General features: G+C 38.0%; 1 protein-coding gene across 1 annotated transcript in view; it reads right to left on the bottom strand.

The window, feature by feature from the left end:
* ZFAND4 (zinc finger AN1-type containing 4) overlaps positions 1-26,441 on the bottom strand; it is a 182,182-nt gene that overhangs the window by 65,298 nt on the left and 90,443 nt on the right. Inside the window, exon 5 of the mRNA XM_037056706.1 lies at positions 20,179-20,326. Coding sequence (XP_036912601.1) covers positions 20,179-20,326 — 148 coding nt within the window. The remainder of the gene's footprint in view (positions 1-20,178; positions 20,327-26,441) is intronic.

Genomic DNA, 26,441 nt, shown 5'->3' with positions numbered 1-26,441 from the left:
TGAAAAATACACTAATTAAAAAAAGGAGAAAAAACATAAAACAGGTGGTTACATAGAAAACAAAGAATAAGATGACAAAAATTCAAATGTGTTGGTAATTACACTAAATGTAAATGAAATAAAAGCCTTAGGCTCGTCAGTTTAGATTAAAAAATAATAAAATCAACCATATGATTATAAGAGATAAAACTTAAACTTAACATGGGAACATAGATTGAAAGTAATATGATGGAAAAGACATACCAGAGAAACACAAAAAAGACAATAGATATACTAGTAATAGGTAAAGTAGGTTTTAAGACAAATGCATTACTAGAAATAAAGAAAAATATTTATAATAATAGACATTAAACTACAAGGAAGATATCACTCTTTAGATATCACACAAATACTCACTATGTTAAGTCACTGAGTTTCAAAATGTGTAAAGAAAAAATAAACATGTAAAGGAGAAATACACAGATATAAAGCTAAAGAGGAAGGTTTTTGATAAACCTCTCTCAATAACGGATAGAAAGCAAAAAAATCAGAAAGAATACACATGATCTGAACATAATTAACAAATCCACTCTAATTAACATATATAGGATACAATATGCACTGACAGATTACACAATCTTTATAAGTGCACATGTGGCATTTGTCAATATGCTTTTTCATAACTCTCAACTAATTTCAAAGACTTGAAATCATTTAGACTATGTTCTCTGACCACAGTGAAATTAAAGTATAAATAATAGCAAAAGTTATACAATATTTCATATGTTTGTAAACGAAGGAGCCCACTTCTAAATAAACCATGAGTCAAAGTGATATACAGATTTCATGTAATCCTAACCAAAATCCTAATAGCATTTTTTGCAGAAATATAACAATTCATCCTAAAATCCATAAGAAATCTCAAGAGACCCCAAATAGCCAAAACAATTTTGGAGAACAGCAAAGCTGTAGGTCTCACATGTCCTGATCTTAAAACTTATTACAAAGCTACAGTAATCAAAACTGTGTGGTAACAGCATAAACACAGATATATTTACCAACAGAATAGAATAAAGAGCCCATAAAAAAAACCTCACATATATGGTCAAATGATTATCAACAAGGTGCTAAGACTACTCAGTGGGAAAAGGACAGTTTCTTTAACAAAAGGATTTGGGAATATAGGATACTCCTATACAAAGAGTGAAGTTGGACCCTCACTTACACCCAAAACAAAAATTAACTTAAAATGTATCAAAGAGCAGCCCTGGCTGGTGTAGTTCAGTGGATTGAGCGCGGGCCTGCGAACCAGACGATCGGGGTTCGATTCCCAGTCAGGGCACATGCTTGGGTTGCAGGCCAGTTTCTGGCAGGGGCCAGTTCCCTGCAGGGGATGCACGAGAAGCAACCATACATTGATGTTTCCTTCATCTCTCCTTCCCTTCCCCTCTAAAGATAAATAAAATAAAATATTTAAAAAAATGTATCAAAGAGCTAAGTGTAAGACTATAAAACCCTTAGAAGAAAACAAAAGGAAAAGCTTCATGACATTAGATTCAGCAATCATTTATTGGATAGGATACCAAAATATAGAAGCAGCAGAAGTAAAAATAAATTATGCTACATTAAAATTTGAAAGTTTTGTGAATCAAAAGACACTACCATCAGAGTAAAAAGGCAACCTACAAAATAGGAAAAAATATTTGCTAATCATATATCTCATAACAGGTTAATATACAGAATATATAGAGAACTCTTAAACCTCAACAATAAAAGCATATAACCCAATTCAAAAATGGGCAAAAGACTCAAATAGACATTTCTCCAAAGAAGATATTCAAATAGCTAACTAGAATATGAAAAGATACTCATCACTAATCATTAGAAAAATGCAAATCAAAACTATAAAATACAATGAGATATCAACTCACACTGATTAGGATGGCTACTAAAATAACAACAAAAAAAGAAGTGTTGGTGAGGATGCAGAGAAATTGGAATCCTTGTACACTATTGGTGGCACTGTAAGATGATGCAACTGCTATGGAAAAAAGTATGTTAGTTCCTCAAAAATTAAAAATAGAGTTACCATATGGTCCTGAAATTCTGAGTATAAAACCAAAAGTACTGAATGTGTGATCTCAAAGAAATATCTGTATACCCATGTTTATAGAATTATTCACAACAGATAAAGGCAGAATCAATACTAGTCTTGATCAATACATACATTGATAAGTAAGATGTCATACATACATACAATGTAATATTCAATAATAAAAAAGTATTAAAAGTGTGGCATATGGTACAATGTGGATGAACCTTTAGAACATTGCTGAATGAAATAAATGAGTAACAAAAAAAAAACCACTGTGTGATTCCACTTGTATGAGGAATCTGGAGAGTCAAATTCATAGAAACAGAGAGGTAAAAGGGCAGAGGACTAAATGAAAGCTACACTAAACCCTTCCCAGGACCAACCTGGAATTCCAACTAAATTGTGGAGATATCACCTGGACAAACAACTGAACAGTAGCAAGAGAGAAGACTTATAACCTTGGACAGACAGAATAATTAGCACTAACTGACTAGTAATGAGTGCAGTAGAAAGTCAAGAGAGCAGGCTGGGAGCCAAGAACTGGCAATGCTAAAGGAATAATTAAACAACTAGTTGGATCTGCCTGAGAAGTGTGGGCTCTAAACTCTAAGCTAGGATCCTCAGCAGAGAACACCAAAGCCCAAGAAGTACACAGATAACAACCAGCAGAGAAAATGGGCAGGGTTGTTCTCTGTCAGAGATGGCTGGCTGGAGATGCAAAGAGCCATTTAAAGTGCCAGTGAACAAATTTTAATTTGCAGTCACTTACCCTGGACTTTAGCAAAGGCAGGGCAGAGTGGGCTGAAGACGCCTGAGAAGATACTAGGGACAGAAGCTTTAGGGAGAGAACTGAGAGAGCAGAAGCTGGGATGCTGGTGCTGAGTCATCCCCCTTATGGCACCAGCCATCCTGCTCAGGCAGATGACTCCTCTCTGAGCAGCAGTCTGAGGAGAAACAAAGCCCCAACCCCAGGAGAGACTCTGCCCAGCTCTGTGGTGCTTAAGCCTGAGTACAGAGTGACTAGATTAACAACTGAAGGAGACAGCCACAGACAGTAGATCCCTGTCAAAAGGGAGGTGGACACTTGAGGAGAGACTGGGGATAGAAGCTTTGGGGGGAGAGCTGAGGGAGTAGACACTGGGATCCCAGTGCCAAGACATTACCCCTATGGCAGCAGCCATCCTCTTTAGGAAGAGCACTCCCCTCCAAGCAGCGGCAGCCTGAGGGGGAATGAGAGACCCAACCTCAGGAGTGATTTTTCCCCACCTATGGGGCTTAAGCCTGACTGCTGAGTGCAGAGTGACTAAATTAACAACTAAAGGAGACACCCACAGACAGTAGATCCCTGGCAGTCTCTGAGCAGGCTCCCTTAGGGAAGACAGGGTTAATATCTGACATCACCAGAGGTGGATCCAGAAAGGGAAAAACAACGGTAAATACTAGAGGCTATTGGAATGAAATCTACTGTGGTCTTTTCCATGATTAGTGAAATTTTCTTTCTTGCATAGCTTTTCAACATCGATTTCTTATCCATCAAGCTTAAGTTAAGATAACTTAAGTTAAGTTAACTTAACTTATATTAAGTTACTAGATTTTATACCATAATTTATTTCTCTCCTTTTTTATAATAGTCTTAATCTCTTTACACCCTTATTAATACTGGTTCATTTGCTATTGATAGTGAGATTGTGGGTCAGGGAACATATTTTTTGGATGGGGGTTCATTCCTTGGGCTTTGTGATTTTGTTCTGGCATCACCTGAAAAATAGCATACAACATGTGGTAGGTGGAGTGACCCTCAGTCAACCAGCTGGAGGGAAGAGCCCACCAAAGAACAACCCAACAACAATCAAAACCCAATTACATCCAGAGAGCCAATATAAACAACATAAAGGAAATCCAAAGAGCTTCAAGTTAAGGAGATAAAGGAGATTGCACCATGGAATCTCACAGGTCTCCTATCACTAAAATACACATCACAAACTCAGGGAATCAAAACAGATCAATTTAAGAAGCAGAGGCAAACAAGAAGAGTCTCATGACAAGAAAACAAAGAAACCACCCTGAAATGAAAGGAAAGGAGGAATCCTCAGAAAGAATGCCAAATGAAGTAGAGGCCAGTCAATTCTCAGATACTGAGTTCAAAGTAATGGTTATAAGAAAGCTCATGAGCTCACTGAGAATTACCAAAAACTACAGGGAAACTATGAGGAACTTATGTGAATTACACCAGCATGAAAAAGGATATAGTCACAATCAACAGAAGCCAAGAGGGAATGAAGAATACAATTTCTAAACTGAAGAACATAGTAGAAGGAATCAAAATCAGGCTAGATGAAGCAGAGGATCCAATTAGCAAGCTGGAAGACAAGGTAGAAAAAAATCTCAGAGCAAGAAAAGTAAAAGAGACTCAAAAATAACAGAGGAGTTAAGGGAACTGTAAGAAAGCATGAAATGTAATAACATCTGTATAACAGGGATACCAGAAGGAGAGGAGAGCAGCAAGGGATAGAAAACCTGTTTGAAAAAGTAATGATGGAAAACTTCCCTAATTTAATAAGAGTAAAAGTCACAAAAGTCCAGGAAGCACAGAGGGTCTCAACAAGAGGACCCCAAAAAGGCCCTTGCAAAGACACATCATAATTAAAATGGCAAAATTGTAAGACAAAGAATCTTAAAGGCAGCAATGGAGAAGCTGGAAGTACAAGGGAGCCTCAATAATACAAGCAGCTGAATTCTGAATGGAAACACTACAAGCCAGAAGGAAATGGAATGAAATATTCCAAGTAATGAAAAGCAAAGGCCTGCAACCAAGACTACTCTACCCAGCAAGGTTTTCAATTAAAATGGAAGGCACAAAAAGGAATTTCCCAGACAAAAGAAGGCTGAGAGAATACACATCTATCAAATCAGTACCGCATGATATGCTAAATATATGGCTTTAAGTAAAGGAAGAATAAGAGTGAGAGAAAGAAGGACATATGTATGAAGGGAGTAAAATGGCAATGAGTAAGTATCAATCAATAATAACTTAAATGTAAATGAATTAAAAGCTCCAATCAAAACCTATAGAGTAGTTGAATGGATAAAAAAACATCACCCATACATATGTTGCCTACAAGAGACCCACTTCAAAACAAAAGAACTACACAGACTGAAAATGAAGGACTGGAGAAAAAATATTTCAAACATATGGACAGGAAAAAAATCTGGGGTAACAGTATTTACATCAGACAACATAGACTTCAAAATAAAGGACATAGAAAGATACACAAAAGGACACTTCCTAATACTCAAGGGAAGAATCCATCAAGAAGATATAAGTATTGTAAACATATATGCACTCAACACAGGAGCACTGAAATACATAAGGGAAATCTTGGAGGACTTCAAGAAAGATATTGACAGCAACACAATTATAGTAGGGGATATTAACAGCCCACTGTCAAAAATGCATAGATCTTCCAAACAAAATATCAACAAGGATATTGAGGCATTAAACAATGCCCTAGATCAAACTGACTTAACAGATGTATATAGAGAGAACCTATCACCCCAAAGAAGCAAAATACACATTCTTTTCAAATGCACATCAAACATTTCCAAAGATAGATCACATGACAGGACACAAAAACAGGCTCACCAAAATCAAGAATATTGAAATCATATCAAGCATTTTCTCAGACTACAAGGGACTGAAAGAAGAAACCAACTACAAAAAAAATACTCAAAAACACTCAAATTCCTGGAGAATGAATAGGATTGTAGTAAAGAATGAACGGGTCAATAACGAGATCAAGGAAGAAATAAAAAAGATTCTGGAAACAAATGAAAATGACCTCATAACAGTCCAAGACTTATGCAATACAGCAAAGGCAGTCCTGAGAGGGAAGTTCATAGCAATAGAGGCCTACTTAAAAATATTTTGAATAAACGACCTAACTGTTCATCTACAACAACTGGAGGAACAACAACAAACAAAGCTCTGAACAAGTAGAAGAAAAGAAATAATTCTCTCTTCACCTAGCTCCAATTCCCTACTCTTACTATTGTTCCTCCTCTACCCTCTCAAAATCATTTTTCTCTCAGTTAGTCATCTCATATTCATTTCTGCCTTCTTATAAGTCTTAATTTCTTTGCACCCTTATTAATACTGGCTCATTTGTTGTTGACAGTGTGATTTTAGGTAGGGTTAACTTTGTGAGTGTGATTTTGTTCTGTCAGCACCTACACAACAGCATACAAGACTTGATGGTTGGAGTGACTCTCAGTCAGCCAGCTGGAGGGAAAACCAACCAAAGAGTGACCCAACAACAATCAAAACCCAATTACTCCAGGGAAAGATGGCAGCAAGGTAGGTGGAAGCTGAACCCGCTTGCTCATGGTAGGTGGAAGCTGAACCCACTTGCTAGGGACACCTAGCTGATTTTCTGAAGAACAGAGTGAAGAGCAAACACAATCTCACTTATACAAACTTCAGAAACCAAAATTGTAGAGGATACTCAAAAAATAGACAGTAAAAAGATTGTGTTGAAAGGGTAGGGTCCCTGAAACCAAGGCTCCTGCATTCCCCATCCTGGCACCTGGCACTGGGGTAGGTGGCAGCCTTGGGAGCTTTGGGGGAGAGCCAATTCAGCGATTGTAACTCACCAGCTCCCTCTGCTACCATAGCAAGGAAGGCAGCCCTACACCAGGAGAGACCCAGATGTTTGAAGTTGCTGGGGGGAATAAAAATGCAGTGGGAAACACACAGAGGCAGTGTTACTCTGCTGGGACTGTGAGTGCAGGCTAGAACTGTACCAGAGAAACTGGGGAGCCAGGTGACACCTGGAAAAGGGAGAAGAGTCAGGCTGTGAGGGACCCTGACCTAGATAGTCTCCAAACTGGTCAGAAAGTTGGGCTGTGTGAAAAACCAAGTGCCTATTAAAAACAGTGGGCACAAACAAGAGGAATTTACTTTAAAAAAGGCTCTTACTCACTGTTTAAAGAACTCTCAAGCACTGGGTGGGCCAGAGAAAAGGGAGGAGGGGTATGATTTGCTCAAAATCAGGGCACCTGACAGACTGATCAAAGTGGGGCAGCAGAGGCTCAGCTGGGTAGCAGAACCCAGAGAGACTTAATTCAATAGAGGAACAAAACTGCTCTGGAAGGACTTTGAGAGTGCACAGCACCCAGGCCAGCAATGTGGGAGGAGGTAGGATACGAGTTGCTACTAATCAGGGTACCTCATGGATGGAACAACATGGAGGGTTAAAGGTGCTGGCCTGGTGCAGATGGACAGTGGAGGCCTGGCAGTGCTTTGAAGGTTGTCTGTAGGTTGGGCACCTGTGAATACCGCAGCCCAGACCTAGCACCTATACTCAGAAAACCACAGGAGAGGAAAAAGTGAACCCCAGGCCCACCTGCCTACAGCATCTGGGAAGACCAGCAGAACTTGCTTAGAGGATTGAAAGTCACAAGGAGGCTTTCTTTCACCCCAAATGTGAGACAGTATCACCTGGAGCTCTGAAAGGATGAAAGACAGATCCAGAGGGATCACAAAGCTAGTATCAACAACTGAGAAACTGAGAAAATTTGACTTTGCCATCCTATAGAACTTGCATTTTATTGCTTATCTTTATTATTTTTTTGTTTTTATTTCTTTTTGTGATTATTATTTTTATTTCTCTCCTTTCTGTTTAGTTTCCTTGTTTGTTTAATTGCATTGTTTCACTAATTTTCCCTGCTCTGTCTTTCATATTGCATTTTAATTTTTCTTCTTTCACTTCACTCATATTCCAATAACACCCTACTATTGGTCTTTTGCTATCTATTTTTTAAATTCAGATCACATATTTCTTGTCAAATTATTGTTTTCCAGTATTAGTGTAAATAATTGTTCTTCCTTATTATTGTAAATACTACATAGCACCCCTAGCTGGTATTGGCCCATTTCAATATTTTCCTGAGCTTTGTTACTGTTGTGGTTAACTCTACTCTCTCCCACACTACTTCTACTTTCTATCCTTTACTCTCACTATATCTCACCATCTAACCTTGCACAAGCACTCTGTTTTTTAGATTCAGCTCACATTCCTTAATAAGAGTCTTATCTATATTTCACCTTTTCTACAAAGTAGCTAGTTGGGTAAAATATCATGGTTAACCCTATACTTCTCCAAAGGATCTCCTATCTGTTCTCTACTTGTTGGTATTTTCAAGGACAGAATACTCTCCTGCTGTCTTAGTCCACTTTGCCTTTTCCCTGCCACTGATCACATACAATATTAGGTGGTAGCTGAGAACACTAGTAAACCTGCTAGAGAAGAGAATCCACCAACAAAGGAACATCAACAGGTAAAACCCAAGAACAACAAGAGAACATACATAAAAGGAAGACAGGGAAACCCTAGAATATCCAGACAAGGAAATCAAAGAGACATCAATGAATCCCATACAACTACTGCCATAGAAGTTCACCCTACAAAGACAGCTAGCAAAGCAGAACATCAGGAAGCACAGAAACAAACAAAAAGAGTCATCAAAAATGAGGAGAGAAAAAAAGAACCTGCAATGAAAATGAATGGAAAACTCCCCACTAAGAGAGCTAAATGAAACAGAGGTGAGCAAACTATCAGATATAGAATTCAAAATAATGGTTATATGATGCTCATTGAACTCACAGACAACGACGAGGAACTGAGTGAGAACTACAACAGTATGAAAAAGGAAACAGAAACTGTAAATAAGAACCAGGAAGAAATAAAAAATACAATTTCTGAAATAAAAAACACACAAGAAGGAATTACAAGCAGGCTGGATGAAGCAGAGGATGGAATTAGTGAGCTGGAACACAAGGTGGAAAGAAGAACCCAGGTAGAACAGCTGCATGAAAAAAGACTAAAAAAAATATGAGGATAGCTTAAGGGAACTTCAAGACAATATGAAACGCAATGACATTCTAAACATAAAATAGCAGAAGGAGAAGAAAAAGAGCAAGGGTTAGAAACCCTGTTTATAAAAAATATAACAAAAAACTTTGTGAACCCAGAGAGGGAAAAAGCATGTGAATTCAGGAAGCACATAGGTTCCCAATCAAAATAACCCCAAAAGGCCTACTCCAAGACACATCAAAATTAAAATGCCAAGTTCAAAAGACAAAGAGAGAAGAATCTGAAAAGTAGCTAGGGAAAATCAAGAAGTAACATATAAATACATATTGGGCCTCCGATTAGACTAGCAGCTGATTTCTCAATAGAAGAACTCCAATCCAAAAGAGAATGGTGAGAAATATTCCAAGTAATGAAAAGCACAGGCCTGTAACCAAGAATATTCTACCTAATGAGGCAATCAATTAAGATGGAAGGCACAATAAGGAGTTTCCCAGACAAAAGAAGGCTGAAATAATATACCTCCACCAAGCCAACACTACAAGGTGTGCTAAAGGTACTGCTATAAGGGGAAGGAAAAGGGTGTGAGACAGAGAGAGAGGAACACAGGTACAAAAGGGGAAAAATTAGAAAATACCTAAAATAATAATAATAATAAATAATAATACCTAAATTAAATGTTAATGGAATAAATGCTCCAGTCAAAAGACATAGGGTAGCTAAGTGGATAAGAAATGACCCATACATATGCTGCCTACAAGAGACGCACCTCAGAAAAGGTCTACACAGACTCAAAGTGAAGTGTTGGGATAAAATGGAGGAATTTCTAAAAAAATATAATGTCCCAAAACTGAATGAAGAAGAAGCAGAAATGTGAAGAAACCAATAACAGCTGATGAAATTGAAGCAGTAATGAAAAAACTCCCAATGCACAAAAGCAATGGACAAGATGGTTTCACAGAATTTTACAAAATTTGGAGGAACAGTTAATCCCTATCCTTCTCAGATTCAAAAACATGGAAGACTCCAAAACTCTTAATGAAGCCAGCATCATCCTAATTCCAAAACCAGATAAAAACACCACAAATAAAGAAATTGACAGGTCTATATCACTGATGAACATAGATGCCAAAATCCTCAAAAAATATTGGCAAAGCTCATCCAGTAACATATTAAAAAGATCATACAACACGATCAAATAGGATTCATCCCAGGGATGCAAGGATGGTACAACATTCAGAAATCAATAAATGTAATACATCATATAAACACAAGGAAAGACAAAAATCATATGATCATATCAATAGATGCAGAAAAGCATTTGATAAGGTACAGTACCCATTTTTGATAAAAACACTCACCTAAGTGGGAGTAGAAGGAGTATTCCTGAACATGACAAAAGCCATATACCAGAAACCTACAGCCAACATCATACTCAAATGGCAAAAACTAAAAGCTTTCTCACTAAGATCAGGAACAAGATGAGGATGTATACTTTTACCACTTCTATTCAATACAGTATTAGAAGTCCTAGCCACAGCTATCAAGAAAAGACAAATAAAAGGCATCCAAATTGGAAAGAAGGAAGCAAAAGTGTCATTGTCTGCAGATGATATGATAGCATACATAGAAAGCCCTATAGACTCCACCAAGAAACTATTTGACCTAATAAGTGATTTGGTAAAACTGCAGGGTTCAAAGTCAATATTCAGAGCCATTTTTGTACACCAATAATGAAATATCAGAAATAGAAATAAAAAATCCCATTTGATATAGGAAGAAGAAAAATAAAGTACGTAGTAATAAACCTTACTAATGAGGTGAAAGACTTGTATGCAGAAAACTACACAACACTGAAGAAAGAAATTAAGGAAGACACCAATAAATAGAAGCATATACTGTGTTCATAGATTGGAAGGATTAACATCATCAAAATGTCCATATTATCCAAAACAATTTAAAGATTCAACACAAACCCTATTAAAATACCAATGACATATTTCACAGATATAAAACAAACATTTCAAAAATTTATATGGAACCATAAATAACCTAAATAGCCTTGGCAATTCTGAGAAAGAAGAACAAAGTAGGAGGGATCACAATACCTTACATTAAACTATATTACAAGGCCACTGTAACCAAAAACAGTATGGTACTGGCATAAGAACAAACACATAAAACAATGGAACAGAATACAGAGCCCAGAAATAAACCCAAAGCTCTATGGTCAATCAATATTCAACAAAGTGGGCAGAAGCATAACATGGAATAAAAATAGCATTTTCAGTAAATGGTGTTGGGAGATCTGGACAGCTACATGAAAAAAAATGAAAATCAATCACCAACTTGTACCATACAAAAAAATTAACTCAACACAGACAAAAAACTTAAATATAAGTCACAACAGCAGAAAAGTCCTAGAGGAGAACATTGGCAGGAAAGTGTCAGATATTCTACATAGCAGTATTTTCACCAATATGTCCCCTAGAACAAGGGACATGAAGGAAAGAACAAACAAATGGGATCTCATCAAAATAAAAAGCTTCTGAATAGCTAAGGAAAACAGCATTAAAATGAAAAGAGAACCAACAATATGGGAAAACATATTTGCTAATGATACCTCTGACAGGAGTTTGATCTCTAAAATATATAAAGAATTTGTACAACTCTAATCCAGGAAGAAAAAAGAACCCCAATTATATACTGGACAAAGGACCTGAACAGACAATTGGTTAAGGAGGACATACAGAGGGCCCAGGAACATATGAAAGGATGCTCAGCATCACTAGCCATCAAAGAGATGCAAATTAAAACCACAGTGAGATACCACTTCACACCAATGAGAATGGCCATCATAATCAAATCAACAAACAAGTGTTGGAGATGTTGTAGGGAAAAGGGAACCCCTAGTGCACTGTTGGTGTGAATGCGGACTGGTGGAGCCACTGTGGTAAACATTATGGAATTTGTTCAGAAAACTAAAATGCAACTGCCTTTTGACCCAGCAGTTCTACTGTTGGGATTATACCCTAAGGACCCACAAACAATAATTCAAAAGAACCTATGCACCCCAGTGTTCACAGCAGTGTTATTTACAATAACCAAGTATTGGAAGCAACCTAGGTGTCCATCAGTAAATGAGTGGATCAAAAAACTGTGGTACATTTACACAATAGGATACTACACGGGAGAAAGAAAGGAGGTCCTACCCTTCATGACAGAATGGATAGAACTGGAAGGCATTTGCTAAGTGAAATAAGACAGGGGGTGAAAGAGAAATACCATATGGTCTCACCTATAAGTGGAACCTAGTCAACAAAAGAAACAAGCTGCATAATACAAACAGAGACATTGAAATAAAGAACAATCTGGCAATAACCAGAGAGGAGGGTGCAGAGGGATAACAGAGGATAATAGTGGAAGGGCCATCAAGGAACATGTATGAAGGACTCATGGACAACGCCAAAGAGGGTAGGTTCAAGGATGGGACACAAGAATAGTTGGGGTGGCATGACGTGGTGGGGTGAAAATGGAGACAACTGTACTGGAACAATAAAATAAATAAATAAAAACTAAAAAAAATTAAAAACAGAGAATCAACATAAATAGCATAAAGGGCATCCCAGGAGCATCAAGTTCAGGAGATCAAGGAGATCAGGAGATCAATGCTGGTTCTGCCAAACCAGCATTGCAAGAGATGCTAAAGGGGACTGCTTTAAGAAGATGAAGAAAAAGAGAGAGAGAGGGAAAATGGAACACAAGTACAAAGGGGGGAAATGGCAATCAACAAGTACTTATCAGTAAGAACCTTAAGCCCTGGCTGGTGTGGCTCAATGGATTGAGGGCTAGCCTGTGAACCAAAGGGTCAATTGTTGGATTCCCAGCCAAGGCACATGACTGGGCTGCAGGCCAGGTTCCTGGTGGTGGACATGCCAAAGGCAACCACTCACTGATGTTTTTCTGCCTTTCTTTCTCTTCCTTTCACCTCTGTCTAAAAATAAATAAATAAAATCTTTAAAAAAATAAAATAACCTTAAATGTAAACATATTAAATGCTCCAATCAGGAAACACAGGGTAGCTCAAAGATGTCAAATTAATTTTCACCAAGGGCCACATCAGCCTCACAGTTGCCTTCAAAGGGCTGAATGTAATTTCAACTCCTTAACAGTTAAGGAGTAGTTACATTTATACAGGCCTAAAATTATTCCGGCTCTTTGAAGGCAACCATGAGGCTGATGTGGCCCCTCATGAAAATTAGTTTGACACCTTTAGGGTAGCTGAATGGGTAACAAACATGATCTGCATATTTGCTGCCTACTAGAGACACACCTCAAAACAAAATAGCTATACTGACTGAAAGTGAAGGGACAGAAAAAATATTCCAAGCAAACAGATATGTAGAAAAAGCTGGGGTACCAACACTTATATCAGACAAAATAGATTTCAAAACCAAGTCCATAAAAAGAGAAAAAAGAGGATACTATATAATACTCAACAGAAAAATCCATCGAGAAGATATAACCCTTGTGAACATATATGCACCCAGCATAACAGCACCCAAAGATATGAGGAAAATCTTGGAGGACTTCAAGAAAGATATTGATAGCAACACACTCATAGCATGGGGATTTTATCACCCCACTGTCAAAAACAGATGGATCTTCCAAGAAAATAACCAACAATGGTACTGAACAACACTCTCAATCAGGGATGTCCAAACTCTGGTCATCTCTGCACCACACTGGAAGAAGAAAATCTGTCTTGGGCCACATGTTAAACACATTATGACACATATCACAAAACAAAATATCATAATGTTTTAAGTGAATTTACAATTTTGTTTGGGGCTGCATTCACAGCCATCCCAAGAGGCAAATGGCCCAAGGGCAACAGGTTCCAAACTCATGCTCTATGTCAAATGGACTTAAATTGATATATACAGAATCTTTCACACCAAAGAAGCATAATATACATTTCTTGCAAATGCATATAGAACATTTTCAAAAGCAGACTACCTGGTAGGTCACGAAATAGCCCTTAACAAATTGAAGAATATTGAAATCATATGAAGCATGTTTTCAGATCACAGTGTCTTGAAACTAGAAACCACCTCAAGGAAAAAACTCAAAAACATTCAAATTCATAGTGTCTGAATAACATGCTATTAAATAATGAATGGGTTAACAATGAGATCAAAGTAGAAAGCCAAAAGTTCCTGGAAACAAATGAAAATGAACAAAGAACAACCGATAACCTATGGGACACAGTGAAAGAAGTCCTGAGACAGAAGTTTATAGCAATGCAGGCATACCTAAAAAGGATAAAAACACTTCAAATAAACAACCTAACACTACATCTACAAGAACTAGAGCAACAACAACAAACATAGCCCAGAGCAAGTACAAGGATGAAAATAAGATCAGAGAAGAGTTAAATGACATAGAGACTAAAAGAATTAATTCAAATAACCAGTAAATCCAGGAGCAGGTTCTTTGAAAAGATAAACAAAACCAACAAGCCAGCAATCAGACTCATCAAAAAAAAAGAGAGAGAAAGGACAAACATAAATAAATTCAGAAATGAAGGATAAATTACAACTGATACTACAGAAATACAAAGGATTGTAAAAAAAAATACTACAAACAACTATATACCAAGAAATTTGAAAACCTGGGAGAAATGAACAAAATTCTAGAAAAAATATAACTTTCCAAAACTGAATAAAGAAGAATCAGAAAGCCTGAGTAGTCCCATAGCAATTAGAAAAAGTAAAGCAATAATCAAAAAACTCCCAGCACATAAAAGCCCTGGATGGTACATATTCACAGGTGAATATTACCAAACATTTAGGGAACAGCTAACTCCTATTCCTCTCAAACTATTCCAAAAAATTCAGGAAGAAGGAAGACTCCCAAGCTCTTTTCAAGGCAGCATTCTCCTAATTCCAAAACCAGACACAACAAACAAAGAAAACTAAAGGCCAATATCCTTGATGAACATAGATGCTAAAATTCTTGAGAAAATGTTGGCAAACCAGATCCAGCATACCTTATAAAGATCATGCACCATAATCAAGTGGGGTTCAGCCCAGGGATGCAAGATGGTACAATATTCTGAAATCAATAAATGTAACACACCACGTAAATAAAATGAAAGGCAAAAATCACATGATCATATCAATAAATGTTGAAAAAGTATTTGATAACATAAAACACCCATTTCTGGTAAAAAACAGTTAGCAAAGTGAGGGTAGAGGGAGCATACCTCAAGAAAATAAAGGCCATATGGAAAAAATCTGCAGCCCACAACATACTCAACAGGCAAACACTGAAAACTTTTCCTATAATATCAGGACAAACACAGAATGTCTCTGCTTTCACCATTTTTATACAACATAGTACTGGAAGTTCTAGCCACAGTGATCAGATAAAAAAAAAAAACGAAATAAAGGGCATCCAAAGTGGAAAGGAAGTAAAACTGTCATTATCTGCAGATGACATGATAGTCTACATAGAAAATGCTATAAGCTACACCCAAAATTACTTGATCTAATAAGTGAATTTGGCAAAATCATGGGATATGAATTCAATAGTTAGAAATCAAAGGCATTTTAGTATACCAAAAATAAGATATCAGAAAGAGAAATTAGGGGAAAAAATCCCATTTACTACAACAAGAAACAAAGTAACTAGAAATCAATTCAATGAAGGAAGCAAAAGACCTATACTCAAAAAACTACACAACACTGAAGGAAGAAATTAAGGAAGACACAAATAAATAGAAGCATATAATGTGTTCATGGATTGGAAGAACGGACATCATCAAAATGCCCATACTACCCAAAGCAACTCATAGACTCAAAAGCAATCCCTACTAAAATACCAATGACATATTCACAGATATAAAACAAGCATTTCAAAAATTTATATGGAACTGTCAATGATCTTGAACACCAACAGCAATTTTGAGAAAGAAGAACAAACTAGGAGGGATCACCACACCTCATATCAAACTATATTGCAAGGCCACTATAATCAAAACAGTCTGGTACTGGCATAAGAAGAGACATGTAGACCAATGGAATAGAGAGCCTAGAAATAAACCCAAGTTTCTATGGTCAATTGGTATTCAAACAAAGTGGGCAGCAGCATAAAATGGAGTAAAAAAAGCCTCTTCAAAAATGGTGTTAGGACTTCCGCCAAGATGGAGGCATAGGTGGAGACACTGTGCCTTCTCCCACAACCAAGTTTGAACACAACAAAGGTTTGGAGAACTAGGACACACCCAAAGACCAGAAAACGGAATTATACGGAAGTCCGACAACTACGAACCGTTCAACGGGGACGGTAAGAGAGGCGGAGCCAGCAGCGGAGCTGGGTCGGGCAGGACAGATCCCCTGACCTAGGCACGCAGGCAGCCCGGAACGAGTCGGGGTGTGGGGCAGACTGACCGCGGTCACACATTCACGCACAGTGAGACGGACCACACAGGCCCCAGGAGGCGAACCCAGTGGTGGAGGGCTGACGGTGGTGGTACACTCACGTGCAGTGGAACGAAACTCGTGGGCCTGGTGACAGTGGTGGCTGCGGTGCCTAGGCCCAGGCGGCAGGTGGCAGACAGCCATTGTCCCTCTTTGACCCCACCCCCACATACAACATCACAACCCAGCAACTTAGTTGCCCTGTTCTAGTGAACACTTTAGGGCTCTGATCCTGCTATGGAACTGGCAGGAACAGCAAAAAAATAGATGGTGCAAGAAGAACTCAAAGTCCCAGAGCCAGTAACTCTAAGCGACCGAGAAATTGCCAGTCTCTCAGAAGCACAATTCAAGACACTATTTATCAGGATGCTCACAGAACTGGTTGATTATAGTCACAAATTAGAGGAACATAGTCACAAATTAGGGGAACATATGAAGGCTAAACTAATTGAAATGAAGGGAGATGTCCAGGAAACCAATAGTGATGGAAAGGAAACTGGGACTCAAATCAATGGAATGGACCAGAAGGAAGAACAAAACATCCCACCAGAAAGGAAGGAAGAAATGAGAATTCAAAAAAATGAGGAGAGGCTTAGGAACCTCCAGGACACCTTTAAACATTCCAACATTTGGATTATAGGGGTACCAGAGGGGGAAAGAAACAGCCATGAATGGAAAACTTATTTGAACAAATAATAAAGGAGAATTTCCCCAGTCTGGCAAAGGAAATAGACTTTCAGGAAATCCAGGAAGCTCAGAGAGTACCAAAGAAGTTGGACCCAAGAAAGAACACTCCAAGGCACATCATAATTACATTAGCCAAGACTAAAATGAAGGAGAGAATCCTAGAAGCAGCAAGGGATAAGGGGACAGTCACCTACAAAGGAGTACCCATCAGACTGTCAGCTGATTTCTCAAAAGAGACCTTACAGGCGAGAAGGGGCTGGAAAGAAGTATTCCAAGTCATGAAATCCAAAGACCTACAGCCAAGATTGCTTTATCCAGCAAAACTTTCATTTAGAATGGAAGGACAGATAAAGTGCTTCCCAGATAAGGTCAAGTTCAAGGAGTTCATCATCACCAAGCCCTTATTATATGAAATGTTAAAGGGACTTATATAAGAAAAAGAAGATGAAAAATGTTAACAGTGAAAGGACAGCAAACTCACAGTTATTAACAACCACACCTAAAACAAAAGCAAAGCAAGAGGACAGCTAGATCTGGAGTGGAACCATAGAAATGAAGAACACATGGAGGGTTAGCAACAGGGGGGTGGGAGGGGGAGAAGGAGGGAGAAGGCACAGAAAATAGCATAGATGGTAGGTAGAAAATAGATAGGGGGGAGGGCGAGAATAGTGGGGGACATATAGAATCTAAAGAACTTGAGACACGTGGTTATAAACTAAGGGGGGGAGAATGGTGGGGGAGGGAGTGTGCGGGTGGAGGGGAATGAAGGGGGGGAATAGAACAACTGTAATGGTATAATCAGTAAATTATATTAAAAAATGGTGTTAGGAGATCTCAACAGCTACATGCAAAAAAATTAAACTCAAACACCAACTTACAGAATAAACAAAAATAAACTCAACATGGATAAAAGACTTAAATATCAGCCATGATACCATAAAAGTATTAGAGGAGAACATAGGCATGAGAATCTCAGATATTCCACGCTGTAACATTTCCACTGAAAAGTCCTATGGAGAAACAGACATAAAGAAAAGAATAAACAAAAGGGATCTCATCAAAACAAAAAGCTTTTGCACAGCATTAACATGGAAAGAGAACCAACCATATAAGAAAACATATTTGACCACCTTATATTAAACAAGAATTTGATCTCCAAAATATATAAAGAACTCACATGACTCCATACCAAGAAGACAAACAACCCAATCAAAAAAAAAAAAAACGGGCCAAAGACCCGAACAGACACTTCTCCAAGGAGGACATATCGAGGGCCCAGAGACACATGAGAAGATGCTCAGCATCCCTAGCCATCAGAGAGATGCAAATTAAAACCACAATGAGATACCACTTCACACCAATAAGAATGGATCATAATTAAATCAACAAACGAGTGTTGGATATGGAGAAAAGGGAGCGCTAGTGCACTGTTGGTGGGAATGCAGACTGGTGCAGTAACTGCGTAAAACACTATGGAATTTCCTCAGAAAACTAAAAATGAAACTGCCTTTTGATCCAGCAATTCCACTATTAGGAGTATATCCTAAGAACTCTGAAATACCAATCCATAAAAACTTATGCACCCCAATGTTCATAGCAGCACAATTTACAATAGCTAAGTGCTGTAAGCAACTTAAGTGCCCACTAGTAAACAAGTAGATCAAAAAACTATTTACACAGCAGAATACTATGTAGCAGAAAGAGTAAGAGCTCCTACCCTTCACAACCACGTGCATGGATCTGGAGAACATTATGCTAAAGTGAAATAAACCAGGTGGTGGAAGACAAATACCATATGATCTCACCTATAAGTGGAACCTAATCAATACAACAAATAAGCAAGCAAAATATAACCAGAGACTTGGAAATAAAGGACAAATTGACATTAACCAGAGGGGAGGGAGATAGGGGGGTAACCAGGGGACGGTCATCAAGGAACAGGTATAAAAGACCCATGGAGAAAGCCAAAGGTGGGTAGGATTAAGGGTGAGAGATGGGGGTTTGGTGGGGCAGGAGAAAGTGTTGGCAGGAAAATGTAGAGTACTGTACTTGAACAACAATTTTTAAAAAAAATAAAAAGTGAAAATAAAAAAATTAAATGCCAAAGGTGAAAGACAAAGAGAAAATCTTAAAAGCAGCAGGAGAAAGGCAGTTAGTTATATATAAGGGAACTACTATAACACTCTCAGCTGATTTCTCAATAGAAAGGTTTCAGGCTAGAAGGGACTGGCAAGAAATATTCAAAGTGATCATAATGAAGCACCTACAACCAAGATTACTCTAACAAGCAACACTATCACTTAGTATCAAAAGGCAGATAAAGAGCTTCCTAGCCAGAAAAAGAAAACTAAAGGAGTTAATCACCACAAAGAAGTTTTCTATAAAATGTTAAAGGGTCTTCTTTAAGGAGATAAAAAATATGAACAGTAAAATGGCGGTAAATACATATCCATCGACAGCTGAATCTAAAAAGCAAAATTAACAAGGAAGCAGAAGAGAAACACAATCACAGATACAGAGAACATTTGATGGTTGCCAGATGGCAGGGGTGTTAGGGTGGTGGTGAAAGAGGTGAGGGGATTAAAAAGTACAAACTGGTAGTTACAGAATAGTCATGGGGATGTAAATTACAGCCTAGGGAACAGGGTAGTCAATGAACATATTTGCAGGATCCATGGACATGGACAACAGTGTGGGTTTGTTTGTCTGAGGGAATGTGAGGGGACTGGGTGGAGGGAGACAAAGGGAGAAAATTGGGACTATGGTAACAGCATAAATAATTTAAAAATAAAAGATATTTGTAAGATTAAGATTAGACTATCATTATTCTCAGCTCTAAAATGATGAAATTTTTAAAATCATGAATTGTTTTCAGTGTAGTATAACCACATTAGATGTGTTGCTGCTCTAAAAAAAAACCAGTTCATCACTTTTAATATCTCAATAAATTACTGAGGCCAGAAACTTGAGATGAATAATATTTTATAAATATTTTCCTTTCACAATTACCAGCAGTCCTCAGGGATAAACTAGAGAAAAGCCTGCCCATTGCCAATAGCTTCACCTTTTTGCCAAGATTCATGTTCTCCATCTTTGCCTTCAGCAGCTTCATTTTACTCATAGTTATTGAATTTTCAATTATCTGTTGCCCAGAAGGAGAAGGCTCAATTTCTTCATCCTCATCAGTATACAAATTATACACTGAACCACCACTGCAAAAAAAAAAAGACAATTACTGTTATGTGCCTGACACTGGCCCAATGACTAAAAATATTCCATGTGCAATAGAAACTATAGATGCTGCTAATGATAAAACAATAAATCCATCTTGTTAATGTAAATTCAAGGCAAATTATATGTTAAATATATTTTAGGAGAAAAAAATGGGAATAAATATCATAATCTAGCCCTACTGAAAATTCTACTACAGTCGAGCTTTTCTGATGTCAGTACACTATAAATAAAGATCTTTTGACTATATCATTCCCACAGAAGCAAAATCAATTTCTAAAAAAATAATCTTATTTCATTTTATCAGCCAAGGCAAAGTAGACTACAAGCTAATCAAATTAACCAGAATGAAAAAGAAACTGACATTGAAGTCCTGGTTTTTATTCATCCTGAGAGGATTCTCACAAAAAAGGAGGGAGGACTCATACACAGATGTCACCAGAACATTTTCTGTTCTTTAGAAAAGAATAAAAATACAAATAATGTAATATTTTTCTGTTTAGAAATGTAACTACCTAGAATAACATAGATTTTAAATTAAAAAAGACACACCAGGCAATTCATGACACAATTAAACATGTTAAACATTTCAACTGTTGACCAATCATCATGCCATTTGTTCATATCTTAACACAATTATCATTTGGGGCCTCTTGTCTTCGACTGCATAATGCAATGGCACTTATCACACTACCTACATATTTATAATCATATGCCTGTCTTTCCCTCTTACTACACCATATGTATAAGTTGAAAACAGTTAATAGACTTTTTCCTCTTCCTAGTCTTAGTACCTGGCAGAACGCCTGGCACATATCCAAAAGTTTGCTGAACTGAACACAAATGTAACTGAAATTCAATTTTTTTAATAATGAGAAAAGTAAAAAAGTAAGGTTTGAAAAACCAAAAATATTTGAAGAATGACTAAAATTTTAAATAGAGCAGAAAAAGAATGTGTGTTAGTGATTGCAGAAAGTTTACTTATAGCACAACTAATGTATCTATGTTAAAGAATATGAGGGTTAATAAGATCTCCTGTTCTATGTGGCTGTAAGAATGGAAACAAATTTAGGATAGCCTTAATAAGGTATATTCCACAACATTTCTGAAGCACATACCACCACCATACAAAGGCAAACTAGAGGGTGAATAACCCCACTTCTAAACTTTATACAGTAAAATAGATGACATTTTCAAATTTAGGGTTGTTTACATGCAGCATTCATGACTATTAGAAGAAAGAATGGCAGAATTTGATCCAATAACCAATTTAGTCTTTAGTGTGTCTTGTGACCAATACTTCTACCTATTATAGATGCCTACGACAGTATGAAAACTGACACAATGGAAAAAACACTAAATTAATATTGTTAGTGTTTCCTAAATGCCTACTCTATCAGTTACTTTCCACATAGTTCTAATATTCACAGAAACTATATAATGTATTATATCCCATTTTATAAATAAAACTTCAGTTAAGAGAGGCTACATAATTTTGTTCAAGACCAGAGAACTAATAAATGGTGGACCTAAGATTCAAATTCTGTCTCATCCCAAAGACTATTATGCTTATGTGTCCCCCATAAAAAGTGAAATTTACAGTATGTGAAGGCTCTTGTCTTAAGGTTAACTATACCTGAAATGGGGTTGATTAAAGATTTTTGGCAGCTCACCATTGGAATAGGAAGAAAAGGCTCCAGTATAATTTATGTTTGATTACCTTATAACATTTTAACTTTAGGAACTACTTTATTATATCCTGTGCTTTTAATGTGAACTGTCCATAATGATTTAAAGAGGTTTTTGACACATTCCTGAAAAGAGTAAAAATTTAAAAAATAATAATACCTGGTCATTTACTGTTTTTCTGTGTGTGAGTAAAAAGTACATCATGATAAATATTTCATTGGGCACATTTTAGGGGGTTAAAAACACTTTTAAATACACCTAATTTTTTAAACACATTATTGTTTTCTCTTTCATAAAGTAGAGTCATGTGATCAGTTACAAGCCAATCATAATTCTTTTCTACTTGATAAATATAACTACTGATTCTGAAGATGGCAGTGAGGTAGGTGGGAGCAGAGCTCACTTACCCCTGTGCCCAGCTGGAATACTTTGCCGATCTTCTGAGGAACAGAGTGAACAGCCAGTGGAATTCCACCATATATGAAGTTTAGAGGTCAAAACTGTAGAGGACGTTGAAAAACAGATGGTAAGGAGATCCCATTGGGACAGTAAGGTCCCTGGGATTAGCACAGGGACCAAGGCTGCTGAGGTCCTGGCCTGGAGGGGTCGCTGGCTGCCACAGAGCTTTGAAAGACAGCCAGCTCTGAGACTGTAACTCATGAGCTCCCTCCCCTACCAGAGCAGGGAAAGCAGCCCCACACCAGGAGAGACCTGGATACTTGAAGTTACTGGGGGAATAAATGGGACTCTGGTCACTGGCTAGGACGGTACCAGAGAAACTGGGGCGCTGGGTGACACCTGGAGAAGGGAGAAGAGTTGGGCTGTGCGGGACCCTGACCTGGATAGTCTCTGGACTGGTCACAGAGTTGGGTTGTGTGAGAAGCTAGGCACTTGCTAATAAAGGTTGGTGCAAACAGCAGGAATTTACTGAAAAAAACGTTCCCAGGCACTGTTTAAGGAATCTCTCACTCTGGCACAGATGGACAATGGGGGCCAGGCAGTGCATAGAAGACCTGGGCTAGAGGCTGGGCAACTATGAATACTGTAGCCCTAACCTGGCCCCTATCCTCCCAAAATCATGGGAAGGGAGAAAAGCCAAGCCCAGGCCCACTCTGCATGCAGCATCCAGGAAGACCAGCAGAGCTCAACTGGTAGATTTAAAGTCATAAGGAGGCTTCCTACCCCACCCAAGTGTGAGACAATAAGACCTGCAGCTGTGAAAAGACCAGAGGCAGATCCAGAGAGGGACCACCAGACTAACACCAACAATTGATAAACTGAGACAAATTTCACTTTGCCATCCTATAGAAGTTGCATTTTATTGTTTATTCTTCTTATTTTTTGTTATTTTTATTTATTTTATTTCATTATTTTTTATTTCTCTTCTTTCTGTTTAGTTTTCTTCATTTTGTTTATCTGAAATTGTTTCACTAATTTTCCCTGCTCTGTCTTTCATATTTCATTTTATTTTTCTTATTTCACTTCAGTTATATTCCAATACAAAAATACTATTGGTCTTTTAACTTTCTATGCTTTTTATTCAGATTACGTCTTGTCATATTGTTTTCCAGTATTATTGTAAATACTGTAACAAGGTGCAGCCAAGAGGGGGCCCCAAATAAGGATTTGAAATGGGGTCCAGGAAATAAAAAATATATATATATATATAGGATGTCCTTACCTCTATAAGTCTGAACTGGGAGATGGGACACATGGAGCAGGGCCATTGAGAGTTGTTTTGAATAGGAACAGCTTTGCAGCTAACCTCTGGCATGGTCATTTAAACATATCTATAACCTTTAACTGCTTTCATGGATATGTTAAATAGCTGTGGCTATGCTTTGAGCCAGGGGGATGGATGTGACTTCCACCCAAGATGTAACTGGGAGGTAATTCCCCCTGATTACAGCACCTGTATGAGAGCTCAGAGATGATTGGCGCCATGCCATGGGGCTATGCCTGCCTGGACTTACTATGGCAGCCCACTAAAGCTGGGCAAATAGGAGAATGCTTGTAGGTGTAACTGACTATGGGAGGAATCAGAAATTGGACTGCAGAGAAGATTGGTGCTGGGATTTAAATCCAGACACAGCAGCCATGCCTAGTTGGGACCATGTGGCTTCGGCAAGAATCAGGACCATGAGGCTTTGGGGTGCTTCTTTTTGCCATGTGGCTTAGGAAACGGGAGAGACTTTGCCTGGAAGAAACGGGGTGAAAGGACTCTCACTGATAGACCATGAGAAGGTGCCACATGGTTTGGGGTTAAATGGAGATCGTGGCAGTGACACAGCTGATGGTGCCAGGAGCCTGAATCATGGACTTCTACTTTTCCTGAGATACAGTACCCTGGACTGGGCAGAGGGAGAAGGAAGGACTGTGTGCATCTGTGGGTATTCTAAAGGACTTGAGTATTTAAATTAAAACATTAAGTCATTACTCTAAGTCAGTATAACTTTTAAATAAATAATTCCTTTCCTTTTCACCAATCTCTGGCATTGAGAGACATCTCTTCTTGGCAGTGGGCAAGGAGAACCCAGTAGGTGGGGGGGGACCCCCAGAGAAAAAGGGGGAGTCCTTTCGGTAATACTATATCATTCACCCCCCAGCCCTCGTCTGTTCTGTAACAATACTACACAGCACCCCTAGCTGGTCTCAGCATATTTCACTATCTTCTTGAGCTTTATTGCTGCTGTGGTTAACTATGTTGTCTCACACATTACAACTACTTTCTATCCTCTACTCTCACTATATCTCACCATCTAACTCCACATAAGTGCTGTTTTCAGGATTCAGCTAACAATCCTTCCCCCTCTAATAAAAGTCTTATGTCTATTCACCTTTTCTACAAAGTGTCTGGTTGGCTGAAATACCATGGTTAACGTTGTACTTCTCCAAATGATTTCCTATCTGTTTTCTAATGTTGGTACTTCAAAATCCCATAGAATATGCTCCAGTTACCTTAATCCATTTTGCCTTTGCTCTGCCACTGATCACATACAATATTAGGTGGCAGCTGAGAACACTAGTAAACCTGCTAGAGAAGAGAATCCACCAACAAAGGAACATCAACAAGTAAAACCCAAGAACAACAAAAGAACATACATAAAAGGAAGATAGGGAAACCCTAGAATATCCAGACAAGGAAATCAAAGAGACATCAATGAATCCCATACAACTACTGCCATAGAAGTTCACCCTACAAAGACAGCTAGCAAAGCAGAACATCAGGAAGCACAGAAACAAACAAAAAGAGTCATCAAAAATGAGGAGAGAAAAAAAGAACCTGCAATGAAAATGAATGGAAAACTCCCCACTAAGAGAGCTAAATGAAACAGAGGTGAGCAAACTATCAGATATAGAATTCAAAATAATGGTTATATGATGCTCATTGAACTCACAGACAACGACGAGGAACTGAGTGAGAACTACAACAGTATGAAAAAGGAAACAGAAACTGTAAATAAGAACCAGGAAGAAATAAAAAATACAATTTCTGAAATAAAAAACACACAAGAAGGAATTATAAGCAGGCTGGATGAAGCAGAGGATGGAATTAGTGAGCTGGAACACAAGGTGGAAAGAAGCACCCAGGTAGAACAGCTACATGAAAAAAGACTAAAACAATATGAAGATACTTTAAGGTAACTGCAAGAGAGCATGAAAGGCAACAACACCTGCATCAAAGCAATATCAAAAGGAAAAGGAATAAGGGATAGAAACGCTGTTTGAAAAAATAATGACAAAAACTTTTGAAACCTGGGGATGGAAAAACACTATGCAAGTTCAGGAAGTATAGAGAGTGCCAACCATGATGAACTCAAATAGGCCTACTTCAAGACACATCATAATTAAAATGTCAAGTTTTAAAGGAAAAGAGACAACCTTAAAAGCAGAAAGGGGGGACCAAGAAGTAACATACAAGTACATATCGGGGTTCTGATAAAGCTACTGGCTGTTTTCTCAACAGAAAAACGCCAATCTAGGACAGAATGGCAAAAATATTCCAAGAATAAAAAGCAAAGGATTACTGTATCCAGCGAGGCTCTCAATCAAGATGGAAGGCACAATAAGGAGTTTCCCAGACAAAAGATGGATGAAAGAATGCACCTCCACCAAACCAGCACTACAAGATATGCTAAAGGGACTACTATAAAAGGAGGAAAGAAAAGAGTGAAGGAGGAACACAGGTACAATGCGGGAAAATGAATAAATACCTATCAATAATAACCTTAAATGTTAATGGATTAAATGTTCCAATCAAAAGACACAGGGGAGCTGAATGGATAAGAAATCATGACCCACACATATGCGCCTGCAAGAGACACACCTCAGAAAAGAAGGTCTACACAGACTGAAAGTGAAGGGTTGGAAAAAAAATATTCCAAGCAAATGGACAGAAAAAGAAAG

Source organism: Sturnira hondurensis, unplaced genomic scaffold, assembly GCF_014824575.4.
Source record: "Sturnira hondurensis isolate 20B ecotype Veracruz unplaced genomic scaffold, ASM1482457v3 Scaffold0009125, whole genome shotgun sequence".
Taxonomy (NCBI): Eukaryota; Metazoa; Chordata; class Mammalia; order Chiroptera; family Phyllostomidae; genus Sturnira; species Sturnira hondurensis.
Note: the sequence above shows the minus strand (reverse complement) of the source record. Positions and strands in the feature narration are given on the sequence as shown.